Source organism: Malurus melanocephalus, unplaced genomic scaffold, assembly GCF_030028575.1.
Source record: "Malurus melanocephalus ecotype Western Australia unplaced genomic scaffold, MMel_1.1 scaffold_961, whole genome shotgun sequence".
NCBI lineage: Eukaryota > Metazoa > Chordata > Aves > Passeriformes > Maluridae > Malurus > Malurus melanocephalus.
Window position 1 is genome coordinate 99,166 of NW_026624193.1, and position 21,266 is coordinate 120,431.

Sequence of the window (21,266 nt, forward strand, 5' to 3'; positions counted from 1 at the left end):
GGCCTGCCAGGCTAACGCGGTTCTGCCGTGCAATCCCCGTAGGATTCCACCCCCTCAGGACTCGGTCATTCTGCCCCAGACCCTCCCAAGGCACCTCCAGTGTCCTGTTCCAGAGCCCACTATCTCACTCCAGAACCTCATAATCCCATCCTGGAGCCCCCGGAATCTCCCTCCCCGCCTTCCCCCGGACCACGATGTCCTGCTCCGGACCCTCCCGGGCCCCATCATCCTGCCCCAGACGCCCAGGACCGGCCCCAAACCCTTGTGTGCTGTTTCGGACATGCCAGGATTCTGGTGTCCTGCCCAGGACCCCCTCAGACCTGGCGTCCTTCCCCAGAGCCCCGGGACTCTGTCACCCTCCCAGCCCTGCTCCGTGTTGAGTCCTGCAATCACTCGGACCAGTCTTGCTCTCGCAGTGCTTTATTGACAGGCCTGGGACCCCCTGAGATCTCGGGGGGGTCTCAGGCCGCGGTGACACGGAAGGGGCTCCCCGGGACGTCGCGGTCGCCCCAGCGCAGCAGCAGCACGTACTCGCCGCGCTCTCGCACGCTGTAGGTCACCGTGTACACGCGGTTGCCCTCGTGTTTCACGTGTACCTCCTCGCACGGGGCCTTGGGGCCATGCACCCCCACCAGCAGCATGTTTGTGCCTGGGGGGAACAGGGCCAGGGTGAATCCTGAGCTTCAGACCCATCCCAGGCCCCCCCAGACTCCCCCGCTCACCCACCCCACCCCATCCCMTCCCGGGACCCCCAGGCCCCTCCTTTAATCCACCCCATCCCTTCTTAAGACCCCCCAGAATCCCTTGAACACACCACAGACCCACCACCTCCCCTCCAAGCCCTCACAGGACTCCCCTGCTGAGCCCCCATCTGCCCTTCCAACACCATCGCCCCTCCCCAGGAGCACCCCAACCCCCAGGACCCCCGTGCCCCTCACCGGCTTTGCTGCAGTCCACGGTGAAGTGGTTCTTGTGGCCCAGGCGGGCGGTCGCCAACCCTGGCCCCCGGGCCACCACCTGCCCCGCATCTGACGGGGCCTTGGTGACCCCCCCAAAGGCAGGGGGGCCCCGCGACGCCCCCCTCACCACCGGCTCCACCAGCACTGTYGAGGTCTCGTGCAGGCTGTGCCCCCCCGACAGCCGTGGGCCTGGGGAGTACAGGGGGGACACCATCAGCCCCCRCCCTGGGGACACCCCATCACACCCTGCTAGGGGCTATGAGGATATCTTTCAGGGACAACCCCGCTTCCCTCCAGGGCCCCCATCATGTCACCCTGGGGCTCCTACACCATGTCAYTCCCAGGATCCCCTAGAAACGTCCCCCCCTTCATGTCATGCTGGGGGTCCTCCAGGGTGGCCCCCCTGCAACCCTCCATAATGCCCAACACTGACCCCTTGCCACCCCACACTGGGGACTCCCATGTCCTCTTCCCCAAGCTCTCTCATCCATGCCCCCAGTCTCCATGTCTACCCCCACACCATCTGTACCAGTGACCTTGGCCTTGAAGGGGCTGCCCATGATGTGTTGGGGGCCCTGGTATCACCACATCCCCCCCACTTCCCATGTTCCCCCTAGTTCCCATGYTCCTCCCTGTCCSCATGTCCCCTTTGCATCCCCATTTYCCCCCCCATTCATACCAGTGACCTTGGCCTTGAAGGGACTCCCCACGATGTGGTGAGGGCCCCCATACTTGATGGAGATGAGGTAGTTGCCAGGGGCCATCGGGGTGTAGGTGACGCGGTGGCCCTCAGGGACCTCGGTACAGTCCAGCTCCACCTTGGAGGGGCCGTCGATGGTGACGGCCAGTGCCCCTGCYCCTGCATTGGCCGTCTGCACCAGGAACTCTGAAGGCACCCCTGGGACACGGACATGGAGATGGCATYGTGGCGGGGACACCAGGGCACCATTGTGGTCACCAGCCATGGTCCCGTTCCCATCATGGCAAMTCCCATGGCCACATCCCCACTGCCACCACCGTGGTCCCATCTCCATCATGGCCCTGTCCCCATCACCATTTCATGACCATGTCTTTGCTGCCACCATCGCAGTTGTGTCTCCATCCCCACCCCCCTCCCACAGCCCTGTCCCTGTCCCCGTCTCCACAGCAGCGTCACCTGTGCGGCCACCCTCGAGGCCCGGCCCAAAGGCGGTGACAAGCCCGGGGTCCCCGGCCTGGCTCTGCTCGCCCACGCGGATGTTGAAGGGGCTCCCGGGCACATGGCGCCCATTGAAGCGCAGGTCGATGGAGTGGACTCCGTTCTCACGTGGCAGGAACCCCAACGCGTACCGGTCTGGGGGACACAACATGTCACCATGTCCTCGTGTCCCCAAGTCCCTGTGTCCTGTGCTCCCATGTCCCCGCACCCCCATGTTCCCACAACCCCATGCCCCACACCCCTGTTCTTGCACAGCTGGAACCCCATTGCATACCAGTCGGGGAGACACGAACATGTCACCATATCCCTGKGGCTTGTGTCCCCACGTACTCTGTCCCCACATCCCTGTGTCCCCACTGCTGCTCAAGAACCCTAGTGTGTAGCGGTCTGGAGGATGCCATTATGTCACCATGTCCTGTGTCCCCGTCTCTGTGCCACTCTGTCACCCGACCCCATGTCTCCACATTCTCAAGCCCTATGTCCCCATATGTCCCTATGACCCGTGTCCTGTGCCCACAACCCCACATCCGTGGAGCCGGTGTCCCAGTGTCGGTGCGGTGTCCCCATGTCCCCTCACCACTGTCCAGCTCCGACACGTAGCACTCCTCTACCACCCCCGCAGGCGTGTGCACTTTGGCGTCGATGACCCCGCGCGCCCCGTTCAGCTGCACTGCAAAGGACGCTGGCTGGTTCACTGCCACTGTCTCCTGAGGGGACAACGTGGTGGCATTAGGGACGTGGGGGAACAGGGGAACACCACGAATGATGCCAGCTGGTTCACCCCAGGGAATGGGGGGACATGGGGTGGGCGGGTAGAGGACATGGGAGGGTTGGGGCAACAGTGGGGCAGGGGGGACACCATGGGGCCCAAGGGTGACACGGGTGCAAAGTGGGCCAGGATTAATGCAAGGGACACAGGGGAGGCACCAGGAAGGGTGCCAATRGTGACATGCAGGAGAGGGAGGTGGCTTCAGGGGAACCCAGGGTGACAAAGGGGCAACACAGTGGTCCCAAAGGTGACACASGGGTGCAATGTGATACAGGGGACAGAGACGGGCACCAGAGAGGGTCCTAAGCCTGGCACGGAGGGGTATAAAGGTGGCCTGAAGGTGACATGAGGCAGAGAGAGGTGGCCCCAGAGGGGCCCCAAAGGTGCCATAGGGGACCCAGTGCCCCGTAGTGGTAGCCCCAAGAGTGCAACAGAGGCTCGGAATGGCCCAGGAGTGACCTGGGGAAGCAGGAGGCATCTGTGGTGCCCCAGGTGTCACAGGGGGTGTCCCCAGTACCTGCAGGCTGGTGACAGTRAGGCGTCGGGCATCATCGGAGTGGGAGGCGACGGGGACAACAAAGGGGCTGTCAGGGATGTGCTCCTCATTGAACTTGATGGACACCTCATAGTCACCTGAGGAACATGGGGACAGTCAGGTGGAGTCCTCCCACACGGGGGACACTTTCCCCTGGGAACACTCACATGGGGACACCCTCGCATGGGAACACCTGTGCAGAGAGACACCACTCATGGGGACACTCTTACTTGGGGACACCTATGCAGAGAGACACCACGCATGGGGACACTCTTACTTGGGGACACCTATGCAGAGAGATGCCCCACCCTGTGGGGACACTCTCCCATGGGGACACCATTAATTGGGCATACCTTTGCGTGTGGGTCCCTCCTCGCATGAGGGTCCTATGGTCCCAGCCCCAGCTGAGCACTCTCGGGGACATTAGGGGTGGTTGGGGGGATTGGGAGTGCTGGGAGTGTTGGGGTGCAGCCCCCTCTCACCTGGCTCCTGCACCAGATAGGAGACGCCGCAGGAGCCATCCTTGCGGTCCTCAAAGGAGATCTCGGCCTTGCTGGGCCCCTCGACAGCGATGGAGAGTCCCCCCGCGCCCGCCTCACGTGTCCAGATGCTGAACTCAGCTGGGGGGGCAGCAGGGTCATCCTGGCTCTCAACAGCACCCCAGGACGACAACACCCAGCACAGACCTGCCTCCACCTCCCATGGCACCCACACCCCCCCAYAGCATCCACGTCCCACTCATGGCACCCAGACCACCCGTAACACTCCCTCCCCATTGCCCTCACACCCGACTGTACCCAAATCCCCCATGCCAGCATCCAGAGCACCTGAATTTCACCAACACCCCCCACACACAGCACCTATGCCCCCATTGCCACCCACACCCCCCAAAAGCACTCCAGAGCCCCACACATCCCCATCATTGCCCCCACACATCCCATCCTCATTGCCCCCACATCCCCATCACACCCACACCCCCACATCCCCCCAGATCCCCCCAGGCCCCCATCACCCCCCACACTGGCAGACCCCCCGTACCTGGTGTGCCAGCCACAGCGCGCTGCAGGCCAGTGCCCCCTGCGCGCACCTTGTGGGCACCGCCCTCGCCCAGGGGCCCCACGGTGAACTGGAAAGGGCTCCCGGGCACGTGCTGCCCCCGGAACTTTACGCTGACCGTGTGGGCACCAGTCTCCTGGGGCACGAAGCGCACGCTGTACACCCCTGCGCCCCCCGGCACCACCTCGGCCTCGCGCCGCTGCCCCGATGGRCTCAGCACCTGCGCCGACAGCTCCTGCGCTGATGCCTCGCCTGCAGGCACACACCACATCACCATGGGAACTCRACACCCCGTCGGCACCCCGGTGTCACCCCAATGCCATGTCACTATGGCATCCCAGCTCCTGCACCATCACCTCACCTGCAGGYACACACCATGTCACCCTGCAGGCATCTGGACACCCCAACATCACCCCATTGTCACCCCACCACTGCGCCACTACAGCTCCTCAGCACCCCATCACTACAGGGCACACTGTCACCCTTTCACCGGGGTACCTTGTCACCTCATTGTTTGGTCATCCTGTAACCCTGGTACCTCAGCACCAGGGCACCCCAGCCCCTCAGGACCCCATTTGCTTATTACTGTGTCACTAAGGTACCCCAGCACCTGTCACTGAGGCACCCTGTCAYCCTGGCACCACGGTACCCTGTCACCCCATCAAGCCATCACCCTGGACCACAGCACCCCTGCATCTGTCACCCCAGCCTGCTGTCACTCTGATACCAGGGGACTGGGGCACCCCATTGCCCCACCACCTTCTCACCACGGTCCCGAGGGCTCCCTGGCACACTGGCACCACTGTCACCCCACCACCAAGACACCCTGTCACTAGAGCCCATGTGCACCCCSCCACCGGGTGCACCCTCCCCTGTGAGCGTGCCCGCCATGCACTTGTCAGCACGCACATGCATTCACACACACGTGTGCACACACAGGCGCACACATGCATACACCCTGCTGAGACTGCACACTGAAGCCAAGGGCACACACAGCCCTCTGGGAGGATGTGCACCCACCGTGAGCACACACACCCGGTAAGCAGACGTGCACCTGCTTGTGCAAAGAGCCAGCATTGCCCCCCACCTCCACATACATCCCTGTGTGAGGGCACTGCCCCAKCAGTGCAGCAGCCCCCGTGCATGTGCCAGGGAGCGTGTCCCAGGCGTGTCCCTGTGTGAGCACACACAGCCCTGTCCAAGGGCATTTCCATGGCAAGTGTGCCCAGTTCTCAGGCAAGCCCACGTCCCTGCAAACCCRGCCCTTGTGCCAGCATAGTGCCCTGCCCACACACCCCCAGTCCTTGTGCAAACACACTTCCCTGCACTCACACGCCCCTCATGCACACCCAGCCCTCATGCAAGCCCAGTGCCCTGCCCCAGCACATGCRGCCCCGGTGCAAACAGTCCCCACGTGCAAGTGCAGCCACCCGTCACGCAAGCACGGAGCCCTGCACACCCAGCCCTCAGGTGCACTTGCCCCTCACGCACACCCAGCTCTCGTGCAACCCCACTTTGCTGCACAGCCGCACGCACACCCTCCCCTACGACCCCCGGTGCAGGACGCACCCTCGTGTGCGCGCRCAGGGGCTGCGAAGGCGCCGATGCCCTCGCGGGGCCCGAAGGCCCCRAAGGCACCGAAGGGCTCCGGGGGTGCACGGGGGAAGGCGCCGCCCACGCGGGTCGATTCCTCCACGTGCACCTCGCGCGTGGTCTCCCCGCCGCGCGTCTTGCTGATCTCAGTGCGCTCCGTGCGCGTGTACGTGTGGCTGCTGCGTGTGAACGTGCGCGTCAGCCGCTCCTGCGCCGACACCATCTGGAACCAGTTCCCTGAGGAACACCCCGCGGGGACACAGAGGGACAGTGGACACACATGGGGACACGTGGGGACAACGGGATGTGGGCACAGGTGGCGGAACAGAAAGGTGCACCGAGGGGTGATGGGGACACAGAGGGACGTGGATGGACAKGGGGGTGAATGGACAGAGGGATGGATGTAGTTATGGGAGGAGACATGATGGGCAGAGACACAGAGGGATGGAGACAAGGATGGACACAGGGATGATGCAATCATGATGGGTGGAGACAGGGATGGTCACAGGGTTGGAAGGAGAGGATGGCGCAGGGAGGGGTTGACACATGGATGGATGTAGGGATTGTTACAGGGATGAATGGAGCCAAGGGTGGATGATGCCAGGGATGGACATGTGGACAGGGGTGTGAATGGACACGTGGACAGAGGTGTGGATGGAGGTATCAGTGGGTGGTGGCATGCATGGTGGCATGCACAGAGGGATGCATGGACACAAATGCAGACGCACAGAGGGACACAGACATGGACACAGATGCACAGAGGGGAGAGAAGGAAGGAGGGAGAAATCAGAACTGGAGTGGTTGAGACGCATCTCCATCCCCATGGCCCGCAGAGCAGGAGGAGGAAGAGGATAAGGACAGAGGACAAGGAAGAAGAGGAGGAAGAGAGGAGAATGAAGAGAAGGACGATGGAGGATGAAAGATGGAGGAGGAGAGAGGGAAGAAGAAGAGGAGGAAAAGAGGAGAAGAAAGAGGAGGAGCAGGAGCAGGAGGAGGACGAGGAAGGCCAACCCTACCTGGGATCTTGAGGTTGAGGTCACAGGTGCTGCCAACAGTGGCGATGGAGGGCGCCTGCCGCCGCCGCGTGATGCTCTCCTTTATCCGCCCCTCGCCCGTCACCTTCACCGTGAAGGGGCTCCCTGTGGGAGACAGTCACCTCAGGCACCTGTCACCTGCTGGGGGTCCTAGCACCCCTCCCCACCACAACCCTTTGTCCCCCCATGCTTCCCCCAGCCCCACCTGGCACATGTTTGTCAGCAAATTTGATGTTGATGATGTAGTTGCCGGGCTCAGTGGGGCAGTAGGTGACCTTGCAGGTGCCATCCTCCATGTCCTCGCAGTTAATGTCCACCTTGCTGGGGCCCTCAATGGACAGGCCCAGCCCGCCATAACCTGGGTARCCATGGGGACATGCTCAGAGGTGTCCCGTGGAGGCTGTCCCTGTCCTGGCCATTGTCATACCAGGGCCACCAGCCTACATTGGCCATGGCCACCACCCAATCCCAGGTCCCACCCTGACCATGGCCATGGTCACCACAGCATCATCCTCTTGGCTGCACCATGGCCACGGCCACCACTCTATTCTGGCCACGGTCATACCATGGCCATAACCATGGCCACCACCCCATCCTGTGTTGGCCATTGCCATGGCATAGCCTTAGCCACCTCTTCACKTGGGCATTGGACATGCCACCACCATGGTCACCATCCAATTCAGATGAAGGTCACACCATAACCAACACCTCATCCTCTAGTGGCCTCAGCAGTGGCGTGGCCATGGCCCTCAAATCATCCTGGCTATGGCCATAGCACCACCACAGCCACCATGCAACCCCAGCCACAGTGACCGTGGCCTCGGCCATGACTCTAGCCACCATCCCTTCCTGGCCACATATAGCCTTGGCCACAATTGTGTATGGCCATGGCACACCACAGCCATAAACATGGCCACCGCCTCATCCTTGGGGTGCCACAACCGACACGTGGTCATGGCCATCAGCCCACCCTGCCCTTRGCCACGGCTACCACCTCCCCAGGCCATCCCCCACCATGGCCTCACCAGCACTGCGTGTGTCCACTATGAACTCGGCCACCTCGAAGGTGCGGCCCTCCAGCAGCCCCTGGCCCCACACCTTGACCCGGCCAGCATCACCAATCTCTGACTGTCCCACCAGGATCTTGAAGGGGCTGTTGGTGACATGCTGCCCACTCTTGCGCACGCTCACCACGTGCTCGCCCACTTCCTTGGGTGTGAATGAGATGCCTGGGGGAGACACAGCAGTCACACACCACCACCAGCCTTGGCCACCACCCATGTATCATCTTCATCCCCTAGCCACCGCCACTTGGTCACCATCCAAGTCCCCTGACCACCAACCCACACCAACCCCCTGCTGACCCAATGCCACAAGGCCACCCATCCCTGTGACCCCATAGTCCCACGGTTCCCTGTCCCAACAGGTCCCCAGGTCCCACGTCCTCCTCTCATGTGCCCATGTCCCAGTTCTCCTGTGCCCACATCTGCATGTCCCCATGTCCCCRCGGTGTCCCTGTGTCCCTGCGCACCGATGTGGCGGTTGGGCAGCCGCTTGAGCAGGCATGGCTCCTCGTTGCCTGAGGGCGCGCGGATGGTAGCCGCCAATAGGCTCAGGTCCGTCTCTGCGATCTTCAGTGACACATCAGTCGAGGTGCCCACATTGAGCTGGGACGTGCGCATGGAGTCATCCCCTACAGAGACGCCATCAGCAGTGACATCAACCCAAGGTGGAGGACAGAATGGATAGGGTCCMAATGGTGATGGAATGATATCCCTAAAGCCCTACAAGGTCTCAATGGCCATATGGAGAGGGTCCCCAGAATCAGGGGTTGCCCAAAGATGTGTGAATAGGATCCTCAAGGCCATCCCTCAAGGGGATAGGGTGCTCACAAGGTCTACATGGCCCTGCATTGGGGTCCTCAAAGCTCCATGGTGTCCCCATGGCCATGGGTTGGGGTCTGAAAGGCTTCACAGTTTCCCCTGGGTGATGTGAGGGGGAATCCTGGTTGCCAGGAATGGGTAAGAGACACCAAAGCTGTCCCAATTGGCCATGGGACAATTGTGCCCATTACCCCAAAGKTAATTACCCCACAGCCCCATGACCATGCCATGCTCTCCATGACCACAGGTGCCCCCATGGTCCTACAGGTGCCCCCACAGCCACGCAGGTTCCCTTGTGGCCATGACTCTGTGGGTGTCTCCATGGCCACCCAGGTGCCACCATGGCCAGGTGGAAGCCCCAGGAGTCCCCAGAACTGCCCCAGACCCCACTGTGCCCCCAGCCTGTCTCACCGGTGATCTTGGCAGTGAAGGGGCTGCCCGGGATGTGTTTGTCRTCAAAGCGCACAATGATGCTGTAGTCACCAGGGGCTGTGGGCAGGTAGGACACGGTGCATGTCCCGTCCTTGTTGTCCTGGCAGGTGATCTCCGCCTTGGAGGGACCTTCAACTGCTAGCGACAGCCCACCTGAAGGCACATGGAGTGTCAGAAGGCACTGGACAAGGGGCATCAGGAGGCACTGGGGGTCTCCAGCCTCTCCTGGTGGCACTGGGGGTCCCCATGACCTCCCAGCTCCCTCGGCCATCACTCACCCTCGCCAGCATCCTTGGTTACAATGGTGAATGTGCACGGCTTGTTGACCATCCCATGGCTCAGCCCGGGCCCATAGGCACTGACATGGCGTGGATTGATGGCATCCACGTAGAACTGGAGAGGACTCCCTGGGGACACAGGGGACAATGGTCAGGGACCACAGAGTCCAAGGGTGACCAACCATGGACCCCACAGACACACACCACATGGACATTGCACACCATGGTGGGTGCCTGACACACAGGAGTCCAGCCAGTGGTATTAATCTTCCTCAGCCATCTCCCAGTGGCTCCCAGTGCCCCCCAGTGCTCACCRGGGATGTGGTTGCCATCATAGCGAATGTCCATCTCATGCAGCCCCTTCTCGGAGGGGGCATAGTGCACTGTCACCGTCCCATCCTTGTTATCGGTGATGCTGGGCCGCGCTGTCTTCCCTGAGGGCATCCGCACCTCACCTGGGGGGAGCTGTGTCAKCGGGGGCACCAAAAGGGGGATGAGTGCCCCTGTCCCCACAGCCCTGCACCATACCTGTGATCTCACCCTTCTGCACCGTGAAGGGGATGACCAGGTTAAAGGGCCGCAGGTTCTCGGCCGTGGCTGGGGGCTCCTCYGTGGCCTGATCATGGGGCAGAGAGAGAGGGTGAGAATCCTGTGGTGGGCTCCCAGCCCTGCTATGACCCTCATGAGCTCCAAACCCCATGGCATCCACCATGAGCCCAGCCCCCAACACCATGACCCTGGCCCCGCAGTGCCTACCGTGATCTCCCAACTCTCTCAGCTTCACGATGGCCACCATCGTCCTGACAGTGCCCACCACGGTTCCCCAATTCTGTAACTTCCRTCATGGTCACCCAACCCTACAGCGCCCATTGAGCTCTTGCAATTCCACGCTGACTGACTCATCAACTCTCTGTCCTGTGGTGTCCACCATGGCCCCAGTCCTCGGTCTGTTGGTGCCTACCATGATGTTACAAGCCCACCATGGTTGCCCTACCYCATGGTGTCACCCTGGGGTGACATTCAAAATATGTCCCATGGTGCCCATCGTGCCCTCGACTCTCTGTCCCTCAGATCTACCACAGCTTCCCAATCCCATGGTCTCACCTCTGCCCCCCAGAACCCACCAGGATCTCACAGTGCCCATCATGGTCCCAGCTCTCTGCCCCATTGCACCCACCATGGTGTCCCGATTACATGCTGCCCACACTATGATGTCCCAAACTCTGACCCATGGTGCTCATCACAACCCCCCAGACTCAGTGTCCCCCTGTGCCCCACCCACCATGACATGGAAGGGGCTGTTAGGCACGTGCTCCCCGCCAAAGCGGATGGTGATGACRTATTTGCCGGGCTCAGGTGCAGTGTAGAAGATGTCAAAAGTGCCGTCGTGGTTTTCCACCACATCCACGTCCAGCTCGGCGCCATCAGGTGTTGACACCTTGCAGGTGACCTTGCCCTGTCCCGCTGCCTTTGCATCCACCGTGATCACCGTCTCCTCCCCGATTTGGATCGTGGGACCCAGGCAGGCACCTGCAGGGGAGGGTGCGGTCAGGGCCATAGGGGGACTCCAAACCTATCCCCAACTGTCTCCTCCCGGCCCCCCAACTGCCCGCCTGGCACCACTTACCCAGTCCATGGCCCCCAATGGATACTGCAAGAGAGACCAGGGAGAGCGGTGAGAAGGGGTTGGGGGGCTGGTTGGGGGGCCGGGGGGGCCGAGGGGGCCGGGGAGATCCGGGGGGGCCGGCACATCCTGTCCTGGGGACACCCGCTCATCCCCACTGCGCCGTGGGGCAGGTCTGGGGGCGGTGGGAGGGGTGCTGGGGGCAGCAGTGGGGCAGGTGGGTGTGCTGGGGGGCAGCCATGGGGTGGCGGGGGTGAAGGCAGGGGTGTCTGGGGTGGGTGATGTGGGACAGCAAGGGGACACTGTGGGACAGCAAGGGGACACTGTGGGTCAGCAAGGGGACACTGTGGGTCAGCATGTGGATGCTGTGGGGCAGGAGGGGATGCCGTGGGGCAGGAGGGGATGCCGTGGGGCAGAGAGGGGTGCGGTGGGACAGCGAGGGGACACCGCGGGGCAGTGAGGGGATGCTGTGGGTCAGCAAGGGGATGCCATGGGCCAGCAAGGGGATGACACGGGTCAGCATAAGGACACTGTGGGGCAGTCCCACCTGTGACAAGGCACTTGCTGGCATCGCCAGCGGGCACGGCGAGCACACGGAAGGGCGACGCAGGGATCTCATCCCCCCCGTACTTGACAGTGCTGGTGTAGCGCCCCGGCACATCGGGCACGTAGGACACTGTGTAGGTGCCGTCCCCGTTGTCCCGGATTGATGCCTTCTTGGGCTGCCCCTCGGGGTCCTGCAGGCAAACCCCCGTCAGTGCCCTGTGCTGGGGCACCCTGTGGGGCTCAGCAGCCCARGATGTGAGGGAAAGGGCACCACGCGGGGCTCAGCACCCCACGACTCCCCCTTGCACTGACCAGGATCTGCACCGTGAGCAGTCCCTCGCCAGCGTCATGGGCGTCAATGGTGAATTCCACGGGGAGGCTGGCAGGGATCCCTCCTGCACTCAGCCCGGGGCCACTGGCCCGCACCTTGCTGGCATCATGGGCGGGCAGCGCTGTCACCTTGAAGGGGCTGGGGGAAGCAGGCAGTCAGTGCTGGGATCGCCAGGCTGTGTGAGGATCCTATGTCCCCACTCTGCCCACCCTAGCTGGGGTCTCACCTGCGCGGCACCTCCTGCCCCCCATACTTGACAGCCACGGTGTAGGGTCCATCGGTGGCCGGGGTGTAGGTGACCTTGTGGGTGCCGTCACCATTGTCTCGGATCTCCACTGGCTCCGGCAGCCCTGTGGGACAGTGGAACATGTGGGATGGGGACGTGTGAGGCAGGGGGACGTGTGGGACAGGGGGACATGGAGGGTATAGAGCAGCATGTAGGCAACGACTTCCAGGGCTGGGAACTCCATGAGGCAGGACACCCTATGGATCTGAGTATCCATGGGGAGGGCACTCCATGGAGTGGGACACCCTACGAAGAAGGGCRTCCATGGGGCAGGACACCCTATGGATATATATGGAGCAGGACATCCATATGTAGGACACCCTATATAACTGGGGACACCATGAGGCCGGATACCCTATGGAGCATGACATCCATGGTGTTGGACAACGCATGGGTGGCATGGCAGCAGAACTAAAGAGGCAGGACATCCCAAGGGGCAGGACTCTCTATGGACCATGGGATCCAAGGGGCAGGACACCCTAYGGAGAAGGACATTCACGAGGCAGGACACCTCCCAGGTCAGGACACCCCACAAGACAAGGGCCCCCCTGCSCCCCGTGTCCCCACGTACCAGTGGGCCCCAGCAGCGTCACCTCAAGGGCTGCGCGACCCGCGGCACTGACGTCCACAGTGAAGCTCTGGGGCACCCGTGCACGGACACTGGGGCCCAGCCCTGGCCCTGAGCACGTCACCTTKGAGGCATCCACAGCGTCTCGCACTCGCACCCGGAACGGGCTCCCTGTGTGGAGAAGGGGATCAGTGCGTGGGGAGGCAGCACGGGGCAGGGTAGGGTGGGAATRGGGGCAGTGTGGCCACTGACAATGTGAGTGTGGGGTCAATGTAGGAATGGGGTCAGTGTGGGGATACATTCAACATGGCCATGAGGTCAACGTGGGCACAGCGACAGCGTAGCCATAGAGTTGGCATGTCCATCGTTCAAGGGCCAGTGTGCTCACGGGGTCAATGTGGCTATGGGGTCAACACATCCATATGGTCAACATAGCTGTGGGTTCAAAATGGGCACAGGCACAACGTGACCATGAGGACAACATGACCATGGGGTCAGCATGGGCCCAATGACTGCATGGCCAAGGGGTCAGCATGGGGAAGGGCTCAACAGGGACATGAGCAACAGTGTGGGGTCACTATGATCATGGGGTCAACACATCCATGAAGTCACCATGTGAACAAGGACACCATGGCCATGGACACAGTTTGGACAAAGGCTTCACATGGGTCAATGTGGCCATGGGATACCAAAGTTATGGCCATAGGGATGGCACAGGCAGGGGACAGCTTGTCCTTGGGGCCACTAAGGGTGGCATCACCACAGTGAAGCCCTGTGACCAACAGATAAGAACCAGGGCACCTCTCCCCCCACCCCTTGTCCCCGTGTCCCCCCGCACCGGGGATGGGGTGGCCGCCGAAGGTGATGTTGACATCGTAGTCGCCAGGCGTGAAGGGGACGTACTCCACTGCGCAGCTCCCGTCCTTGTTGTCCTTGCAGGACATCTTCGCCTCTGAGGGACCCTCAATGGCCAGGCCCAGCCCCCCGGTGCCCGCACCCCTGGGGATATGCCACCACTCAGACGGGTGACACGGGCACCATGGGGAAACAACAGCCGTAGTGGGGAGATGGAGGTGCCACCTCCTTGGGAAGGGGAGGGAGGTGCCAGCTGGTGACATGGGATGGAGATGCCACTTTCATGGCAGGGGATGGAGATTCCTCCATCTGACGTGAYGTGGGACGGAGGGGGTGGGAAGGGATACAGGGGGTAGAGGATGCAAGAGGAAGGACATGGGGCCTCTGTGGCAGAACATGGAGATGCCAGAGTGGTGGCACAGGATGGAGGTGGCGGTTGGTGACATGGGATAYAAGTGGCACATGCACATGAAGGGCACAGGTGCAAGAGGACAGTGGTGCCACTTCCATGCAGGGGATGGAGATGGTGGCTTGGTGGGTGGGGATGGAGGTGACACCTCTGGTGGGGGGAATCTGTGGGTGTGGGGCGGGGGCAGGATGGGAGCGGAGGGACTCTAGGCTGGTACCCATCTCATCTCCATGCTGAAATGGGTGGCCATGCCCACCCCAAACCCCCCAGCACAGACAACATGGGGTGATCAGTGGGCGTGGAATAGAGCTAGAGCAAGGGATTTGGAAGGCAGGGGTTGGGGGGCTTTGGGGAGCAGGGCTGGGTTGGGGTAGGGGGTCAGTGCCCACCTGGTCTCCACAGTGAAGTGGTTGGCTGTGCCCACCAGGCCACCCTCCAGGCCAGGGCCATGCGCCCGAACACGTGTGGGATCACAGCCCTCAGCCACCCCCACACGGAACGGGCTCTTGGGGACTGCCACGTCGTCATATGTCACCTCCACCAGGTGCAGCCCTGCAACAGGGACGCCATCACACACTGCCCATGGAGGGGGCACAAAGGCTCTCTGGAGGGAAGGTGGGTGTTCTCAGGGAATTTGAGGGTCCTTGGGTGGGGTTTGGAAGGTCTTGGGGGCTTTGGGGATCCCTACATGATGTTTTGGGGGGAGGCTGGGACTTCCTGGTTGGGATTTGGGGCTGTTTCAAAGGGCTTGGGGGTYACTGGTTCTGGACATCCAGGGGCAGCTGAAGGGGGTCCCCACCTAGACATGGTATGGAAAGTTCCCTCTCTGGGAATCCCTCATGAGGAATGGAGGACGCCTGGCCAGGACTTGGAGCTCCMGGGGGATGGTCTTGGGGTCCAGTGTGGGAGCAGGGCCCCTGGGGGATCTCACGGTTCCTGGAGGTTTCCAGGGTGTGTTGGGGTTCCCCAGGGGCGTGGGGGTCCTTAGGGGTTTGGGAGTCCCCTGGGGGTGCCTATGTTCTCCAAAGGGGTCTGAGGGTCCCCAGGAGTGTTGGGGCTCCTCACCCTCATCGAAGGGGGTGTACTCCACACGGTAGGTGCCATCGCCGAGGTCAGTGACGAAGGTGTCGATGGGGGTCCCCGAGGGGTTCAGCACCCGTGCTCGGACGTGGGGCCCTCCGGTGGGAGCCAGTGCCCGCGCATCCACCGTGAACTCCGTGCCCACCTCCCGCAGCACCCCTGAGGGGTATAGGGGGGTCAAGGGGGGCCCAGAGCTCACCTGGAGGTCCCTTAGAGCACCTCCTGACAGCCCACGGCTCCCTTGGCATGCACAGGGCATTCAAGGGGAAGCWGGCACACCCTTGGGTTCCCATCCCAAGCCCCCTGCACCCCCAGAACTTCCCCCCATGAGAGGTGTGAATGGGAGGAAAACCACGGGGACCCCTGAGTAGTGGCGGGGGCAAGGGGAACACATTAGAGGGGGTCCCCGTGGGGAGATGTTGGTGACCATGGAAGTGTCCATGGCCATGGGGTTGTCCATGCAAGGGGGAAGTGCCCATGGAGAGATATCCACAGGGTSCCCAGAAGACCCCCCACATGAGAAGGGCTGTCCATGGGCTGCCAGTGGGGAGGGTCTTGCCCATGGKGCTGGAATGCCCATGAGTGGGGATGTCCACAGAGGGGTGTACCCTCAGGGACAGGGTGCCATAGGGATACTCAGGGCGGGGAGATGCCTGTGATGGTGTCCATGGGGGTACCCAGAACGAAGAGATGCCCACAGGGATGGGATGCCCTTGGGGAGAAGGAGATGCCCACCCAAGGGAAGGAGATGCCCACCCACGGGAGGGAGATGCCCACCCACGGGAGGGAGATGCCCACCCAAAGGAAGGAGATGCCCACCCACGGGAGGGAGATGCCCACCCAAGGGAGGGAGATGACCACCCAAGGGAGGAAGATGCCCACCCAAGGGAGGGAGATGCCCACCCAAGGGAAGGAGATGCCCACCCACGGGAGGGAGATGCCCACCCAAGGGAAGGAGATGCCCACCCACGGGAGGGAGATGACCACCCACGGGAGGGAGATGCCCCGGCAAGCAGCCCCCGCCTGGCCGCTCCCTCACCTCGCGGCTCCACGCCTTTGCCGTAGACCTTGACGCTGCTGGTGTCAACAGCGGGGTCAACAGTGACGCGCACGGGGCAGTTGGGGACCGGGAGGCCGCCGTAGTTGATGGTGATGGTGTAGGCGCCGGCACAGGCCGGGGTGTAGGTGATGGCGTAGGTACCGTCACGGTTGTTCTGCACCAGCACCTCGGCCTTGGCGCCGGCCTCGGAGCGGATCTCGATGGTGAGCTCGGCCTCACCGGCCTGCGAGCAGTCCACGGAGAAAACGGCCGCCTCGCCMGCACGGCCGCGCTCCAGCCCCGGCCCCGACGCCGTCACTTTGGCCGGGTCGAAAGGAGCCGTGACCGCGGCCGTGAAGGGGCTGCCCGGGATGTGGCGCCCGGCGAAGAGGATGTTGATGTGGTACTCTCCGGGTGCCGTGGGCAGGTAGGACACGGCGCAGGAGCCGTCCCCGTTGTCCTGGCACTCGATCTTGGCCTCACAGGGCCCCTCCACCGTCAGCCCCAGCCCCCCACTGCCCGCACCCTGCGTGGCAATGGAGAAGGGTGCCGGCACCCCAACGCGGCCGCCCTTCAGCCCCGGCCCCGAGGCCACCACCTGCAGGCACAGGGACACGGGGGGGTCAGGGGGACATGCAGGAGTCACRGGGCACAGGGACACGGGGGGGTCAGGGGGACATGCAGGAGTCACAGGGCACAGGGACACGGGGGGGTCAGGGGGACATGCAGGAGTCACAGGGCACAGGGACACGGGGGGGTCAGGGGGACATGCAGGAGTCACAGGGCACAGGGACACGGGGGGGTCAGGGGGACATGCAGGAGTCACAGGGCACAGGGACACRGGGGGCTTGTGAGCAGCAGGTGGAGGGCGGGAGGGCAGCGGGACACGCAGGGGTTGGGACACGCACCCCTGTCACACATGCGTGTGCCACGCTCACCTTGGAGGGGTCAGGGGGCAGCAGAGCCTCCACGGGGAAGGGGCTGCCCGGAACGGGGTGCCCATCGTAGGTGACCTCGACACGGTGGGGCCCCTCCTCGGCGGGTGTGAAGGTGACGGGGTGGGGGCTCCCGGGGGGCGCAGGCCCCACTGTGCAGGGCACGGGGCGCCGCGATGGGCCCGTCACCTTCACCTCCAGGTGCCCCTGGCCTCCTGCACCCTGTGCCTCCACCTGGAACTCCTGCACCTGCCCCACCTCCGCCTCTGCAGGGAAATGGAGGGTCAGAGGGGCACCCCACACCCTGGGTGTCCCCAGACGCATGGGGAACGCCACACCCTGATGTGTCCCCCAGATCTGAGGAACAGGTGTGTGTCTGTCCCAGGGTGTGTCTCCTCCACCCAAGGGTGTCCCCCATATCTGGGGTACTGTCTCCCACCAGGCCCCCACCCATGTSTGTCCCCCATATCCTGGTTGCCCCCACGCACAGGTGGTCCCAATCTCTCCTACTAGGATGGTCCCCAACCCACCCTTGGGGCCCCCTAAACCCACCCCATAACCAGGTTGTGTATCCCCCACCCAGATACCCCTRCACCGAATGTCTGTGCCCTCATGTGCTCTCACCCCATGCTGAACCCCACACCCAAGGGTGCCCTTCCCAAGTGTGCCCCTACATTCAGGGTGCCCCCCCCGGCTGATCCCCTCACCCAAGTGCCCCCTCCAGGGTCTCTTCCCCCAGGGTGCTCCCAACGTGCAAGTGTCCCCGCCAGGGCCCACCCCACACTGTACCCCACACGCAGGGTGCTCCCCCCTTGGTGCCCCCCCATTCCCCAGTGCCCACACTCACTGCTGTTGAGCCCCTGCACCTTGACCTTGCCCAGCTGCAGGGGAGGGGCCACAGTGACGGGGAAGGGGCTCTTGGGGATGGGGTCCCCCCCATAGGTGACCACCACAGACAGGGGGCCCTGCAGGAACAACTCCATTTCAGGGTGCACCCCCAAGCACCCTGCCAGGGGCAGAGGGCAGAGGGCAGACAGCCATGGGACAGTGCTGGGGGGTTCCAAGGGGGTCCCAGGGGACATGCAGCCATGAGGCTGGGGGAGGCTGGGGGTCACCCATGGGTGCTGTGGAGGGTRAAGTCGCAGGGATGGGAGGAACCTGTGCATCTAGCAGTGCCCTGGGTTGACAGGTATGCATGTGGGGCTGCAGATGCTCCAGGGGGTCCCCAGAGAAGTGGGGTGTCCATGGGGACAGGGGGGTGTTGGGTGGGAGCCCAGGAGCTGGGGTGCTCATGGGGGTGCCTGTGTGGAGSAGGTGCTCCTGGGGGTGCCCCTACACACTGTGCTGTATGGGGAGTATGGCCTTGGGGCAGTCCAGGGAATGGGGTGTTAATGAGGGGCCCCTCCTGGCTTACTCACGGGCTGGGGCGTCCCTACATGTTGGGGATCCCCCCATGGCTGACCCTATGGGTTTGGAYGCCCAGGCAGGTTGAGGTGCCTCCGTGGGGTGTTCCAATGGGTCAGGGTGTCCCCCATGTCCCCCAGGTTGTGCCCAGGCACCCACAGACTGTGGTGGGGTCTGTTTGATGGTGGGGGTCCTTAGGGGTTCAGGGGTCCCCACATGGGTAAGGGTGCCCTCTTTCCGGGAGAGGGTGCCCCCAGCACCCACCTGCTGCAGCGGGGTGTACTTGACGGTGTAGGAGTAGTCGTGATTGTCAATGACCTCGAAGTCRGCGACAGCTGGGCCAGGCCCCGTCCCCACAAACCGCACGTCCAGGGGGGCCTTCCCCGCCCCCCGCGTCTGCACACGGAAGTGGGTGGGGGTCCCCACCTCTACCCCTGCACCACATTGTCAAGTCACTAGCAGGACCCACAGCACCCACAGGACACACAGTCCTTGCCCCACAGCACCCAGAAGTGGGTGGGGTCCCCACCTCCCCCACTGCATCCCACTGTCAGCCCTGTGGGACCCACAGTATTGGCCTCACAGCACCCATCACCCCCACCCCATGTCCCCCCTCCCCACCTCATTGCCCACAGGCTCTCACCCGTCCGGCTGAGCCCAGGTCCCTCGGCTTTGACCTTGGTGGCATCGTGGGATGGGTCTACTTTGATGCGGAAGGGGCTGGAGGGGATCTCCTGGGGACGGAGACCGGGGCACAGTGACATGGGGGCACCACGGGGTCAAAGTCCCAGCCCCACCTGGCCCCYGGGGGCTGGGGGCACCCCAGAGAGTGGGGCATGGAGCCTCGGGGATGTGGGGCAGTCCCAGAACCCTCACCTGGTTGGCAAAGAGCACCATGATGGTGTAGAGCCCCGCGCCTGGCGCTGTGTACTTGACCGTGAAGGTGTCGTTGTCATTCTTGATGATGTCGAAGTCAATGTCAGCCTCGAGCGGCCCCACCACTCCTGGGGCGCACTTGATGCCAATGCTGACGTCACCTGTGGGGGTGGTGGGGTCATTGGCACCCAGTCCCCAGGAGAACACTGAGGGGTGGAACCAGGAACATGAGCAGGAGGCTGGGTTAGGACTGGGGATGGACAGGATCAGGGCTGATGCACCAGGACCAGAGATAATGGACCAGGGATGCAGGACCAGACTCCTGGACCAGGAACAGGGACATTGGACCAGGAGCAGGGATGCAAGATTAGGGATGCAGGACCAGGGATGCAGGACCAGAACCAGAACTGACAGGCTCTGAACAAAGGACCCCTGATCCAGGGATTACGGAGCAGGACCGGTGGGAATGGTCCAGGACTAGCGGAGAGGACCGGTGGGAATGGTCCAGGACTAGCGGAGAGGACCAGTGGGAATGTCCAGCACCAGGGGTGTGGGAGCGGGGTGCTGGCCCAGGAACACAGGCCTCATGCCCACAGAGGAGCTCCCAGGGTGTCCCCCACCATGGCACCCACCCTGTCCAGCCTCGCTGCAGTCCACGGTGAAGTAGGTGGGCTCGTTGGCCTTCAGCCCCGTCTTCTCCACGCCTGGCCCGTGCACCTTCACCTTGCTGGGGTGGCTGCCCTCGCCCACGCTCACCTGTGGGCCCACAGTGTCACCTCTGGGGTGAGGGCATGGACCCCTCCTTCCCTGGCATCCCTTGGGCCTGGGACCCCCAACCCCTCCCCAGCACCCTGTACGTCTGGGACCCCATCCCCACATCCAACACCCCCTGGGACCCCTATCTCCATCCACATCACCCCACAGATCCCAGCCCCACCCTGGCCCCCATCCCCATATGATCCCCGTGCCCCACATCTGACACCTCAATGCTCTCCATGACTAGCACCCCTCCCTACACCCCCRCAGCCACCCCAGAATCCCACGGGCCCCCTAGGACACCCACACGGAAGGGGCTGTTCGTGGTGTTGACGCCTCCCCAGGTGACGATGACCGTGTGCTTCATGGCCTTGGTGGGGACATAGACGCAGCTGAAGGTGCCATCACCATTGTCCTTCACCTTGATGTCGATGGGGAAGCCCTCGGCGTCCTGTGACCNTGGCACCCAGTGACACCCAATGGCACTCAGTGTTGGCCAATAGCACCCAGTGGTGCCCAATAACACTAAATGGAACCCAATAGCGTTCAACAGTACTCAAAGGTACTCGACACCACCCAATGTCACTCAAGAGCACCCAGCACCACCCAACAGCTCCCACAAGYTCCCACCTGTGCATAGAGCTTGAGGGGCCCCTTGCCGGCACCACGGGCATCGATGGTGAACTCGGCCGGGCGCTCCACAATGCAGCCAGTGGGCTCCAAGCCCGGCCCGAAGGCCTTCACCTGTGGAGAGGTGGGGTTAGGAGGACGCAGTGGGGTGCAGTGGGGTTAGGAGGATGCAGTGGGGTGCTGGGGTTAG

At 63.1% G+C, this 21,266-nt stretch overlaps 1 protein-coding gene across 1 annotated transcript in view; it reads right to left on the reverse strand.

The window, feature by feature from the left end:
* Window positions 1-410: 410 nt before the first annotated feature.
* Window positions 411-21,266, reverse strand: part of LOC130585770 (filamin-C-like) — a 31,684-nt gene continuing 10,828 nt past the window's right edge. Inside the window, exons 9-43 of the mRNA XM_057386391.1 lie at window positions 21,077-21,190; window positions 20,754-20,897; window positions 20,323-20,446; window positions 19,691-19,851; window positions 19,458-19,548; window positions 19,079-19,248; window positions 18,258-18,375; window positions 17,414-17,676; window positions 16,476-17,073; window positions 15,422-15,595; window positions 14,746-14,908; window positions 13,931-14,091; window positions 13,096-13,263; window positions 12,465-12,588; window positions 12,220-12,376; window positions 11,909-12,098; window positions 11,365-11,388; window positions 11,020-11,267; window positions 10,266-10,353; window positions 10,052-10,192; window positions 9,738-9,866; window positions 9,439-9,612; window positions 8,676-8,837; window positions 8,170-8,373; window positions 7,350-7,502; window positions 7,127-7,249; window positions 6,087-6,347; window positions 4,500-4,769; window positions 3,944-4,081; window positions 3,444-3,559; window positions 2,735-2,864; window positions 2,116-2,292; window positions 1,639-1,857; window positions 939-1,148; window positions 411-649 (exon numbers count right to left, since the gene is read on the reverse strand). Of these exons, the coding sequence (XP_057242374.1) occupies window positions 462-649; window positions 939-1,148; window positions 1,639-1,857; window positions 2,116-2,292; window positions 2,735-2,864; window positions 3,444-3,559; window positions 3,944-4,081; window positions 4,500-4,769; window positions 6,087-6,347; window positions 7,127-7,249; window positions 7,350-7,502; window positions 8,170-8,373; window positions 8,676-8,837; window positions 9,439-9,612; window positions 9,738-9,866; window positions 10,052-10,192; window positions 10,266-10,353; window positions 11,020-11,267; window positions 11,365-11,388; window positions 11,909-12,098; window positions 12,220-12,376; window positions 12,465-12,588; window positions 13,096-13,263; window positions 13,931-14,091; window positions 14,746-14,908; window positions 15,422-15,595; window positions 16,476-17,073; window positions 17,414-17,676; window positions 18,258-18,375; window positions 19,079-19,248; window positions 19,458-19,548; window positions 19,691-19,851; window positions 20,323-20,446; window positions 20,754-20,897; window positions 21,077-21,190 (6,075 nt within the window). The 3' untranslated portion in view covers window positions 411-461. The remainder of the gene's footprint in view (window positions 650-938; window positions 1,149-1,638; window positions 1,858-2,115; window positions 2,293-2,734; window positions 2,865-3,443; window positions 3,560-3,943; window positions 4,082-4,499; window positions 4,770-6,086; window positions 6,348-7,126; window positions 7,250-7,349; window positions 7,503-8,169; window positions 8,374-8,675; window positions 8,838-9,438; window positions 9,613-9,737; window positions 9,867-10,051; window positions 10,193-10,265; window positions 10,354-11,019; window positions 11,268-11,364; window positions 11,389-11,908; window positions 12,099-12,219; window positions 12,377-12,464; window positions 12,589-13,095; window positions 13,264-13,930; window positions 14,092-14,745; window positions 14,909-15,421; window positions 15,596-16,475; window positions 17,074-17,413; window positions 17,677-18,257; window positions 18,376-19,078; window positions 19,249-19,457; window positions 19,549-19,690; window positions 19,852-20,322; window positions 20,447-20,753; window positions 20,898-21,076; window positions 21,191-21,266) is intronic.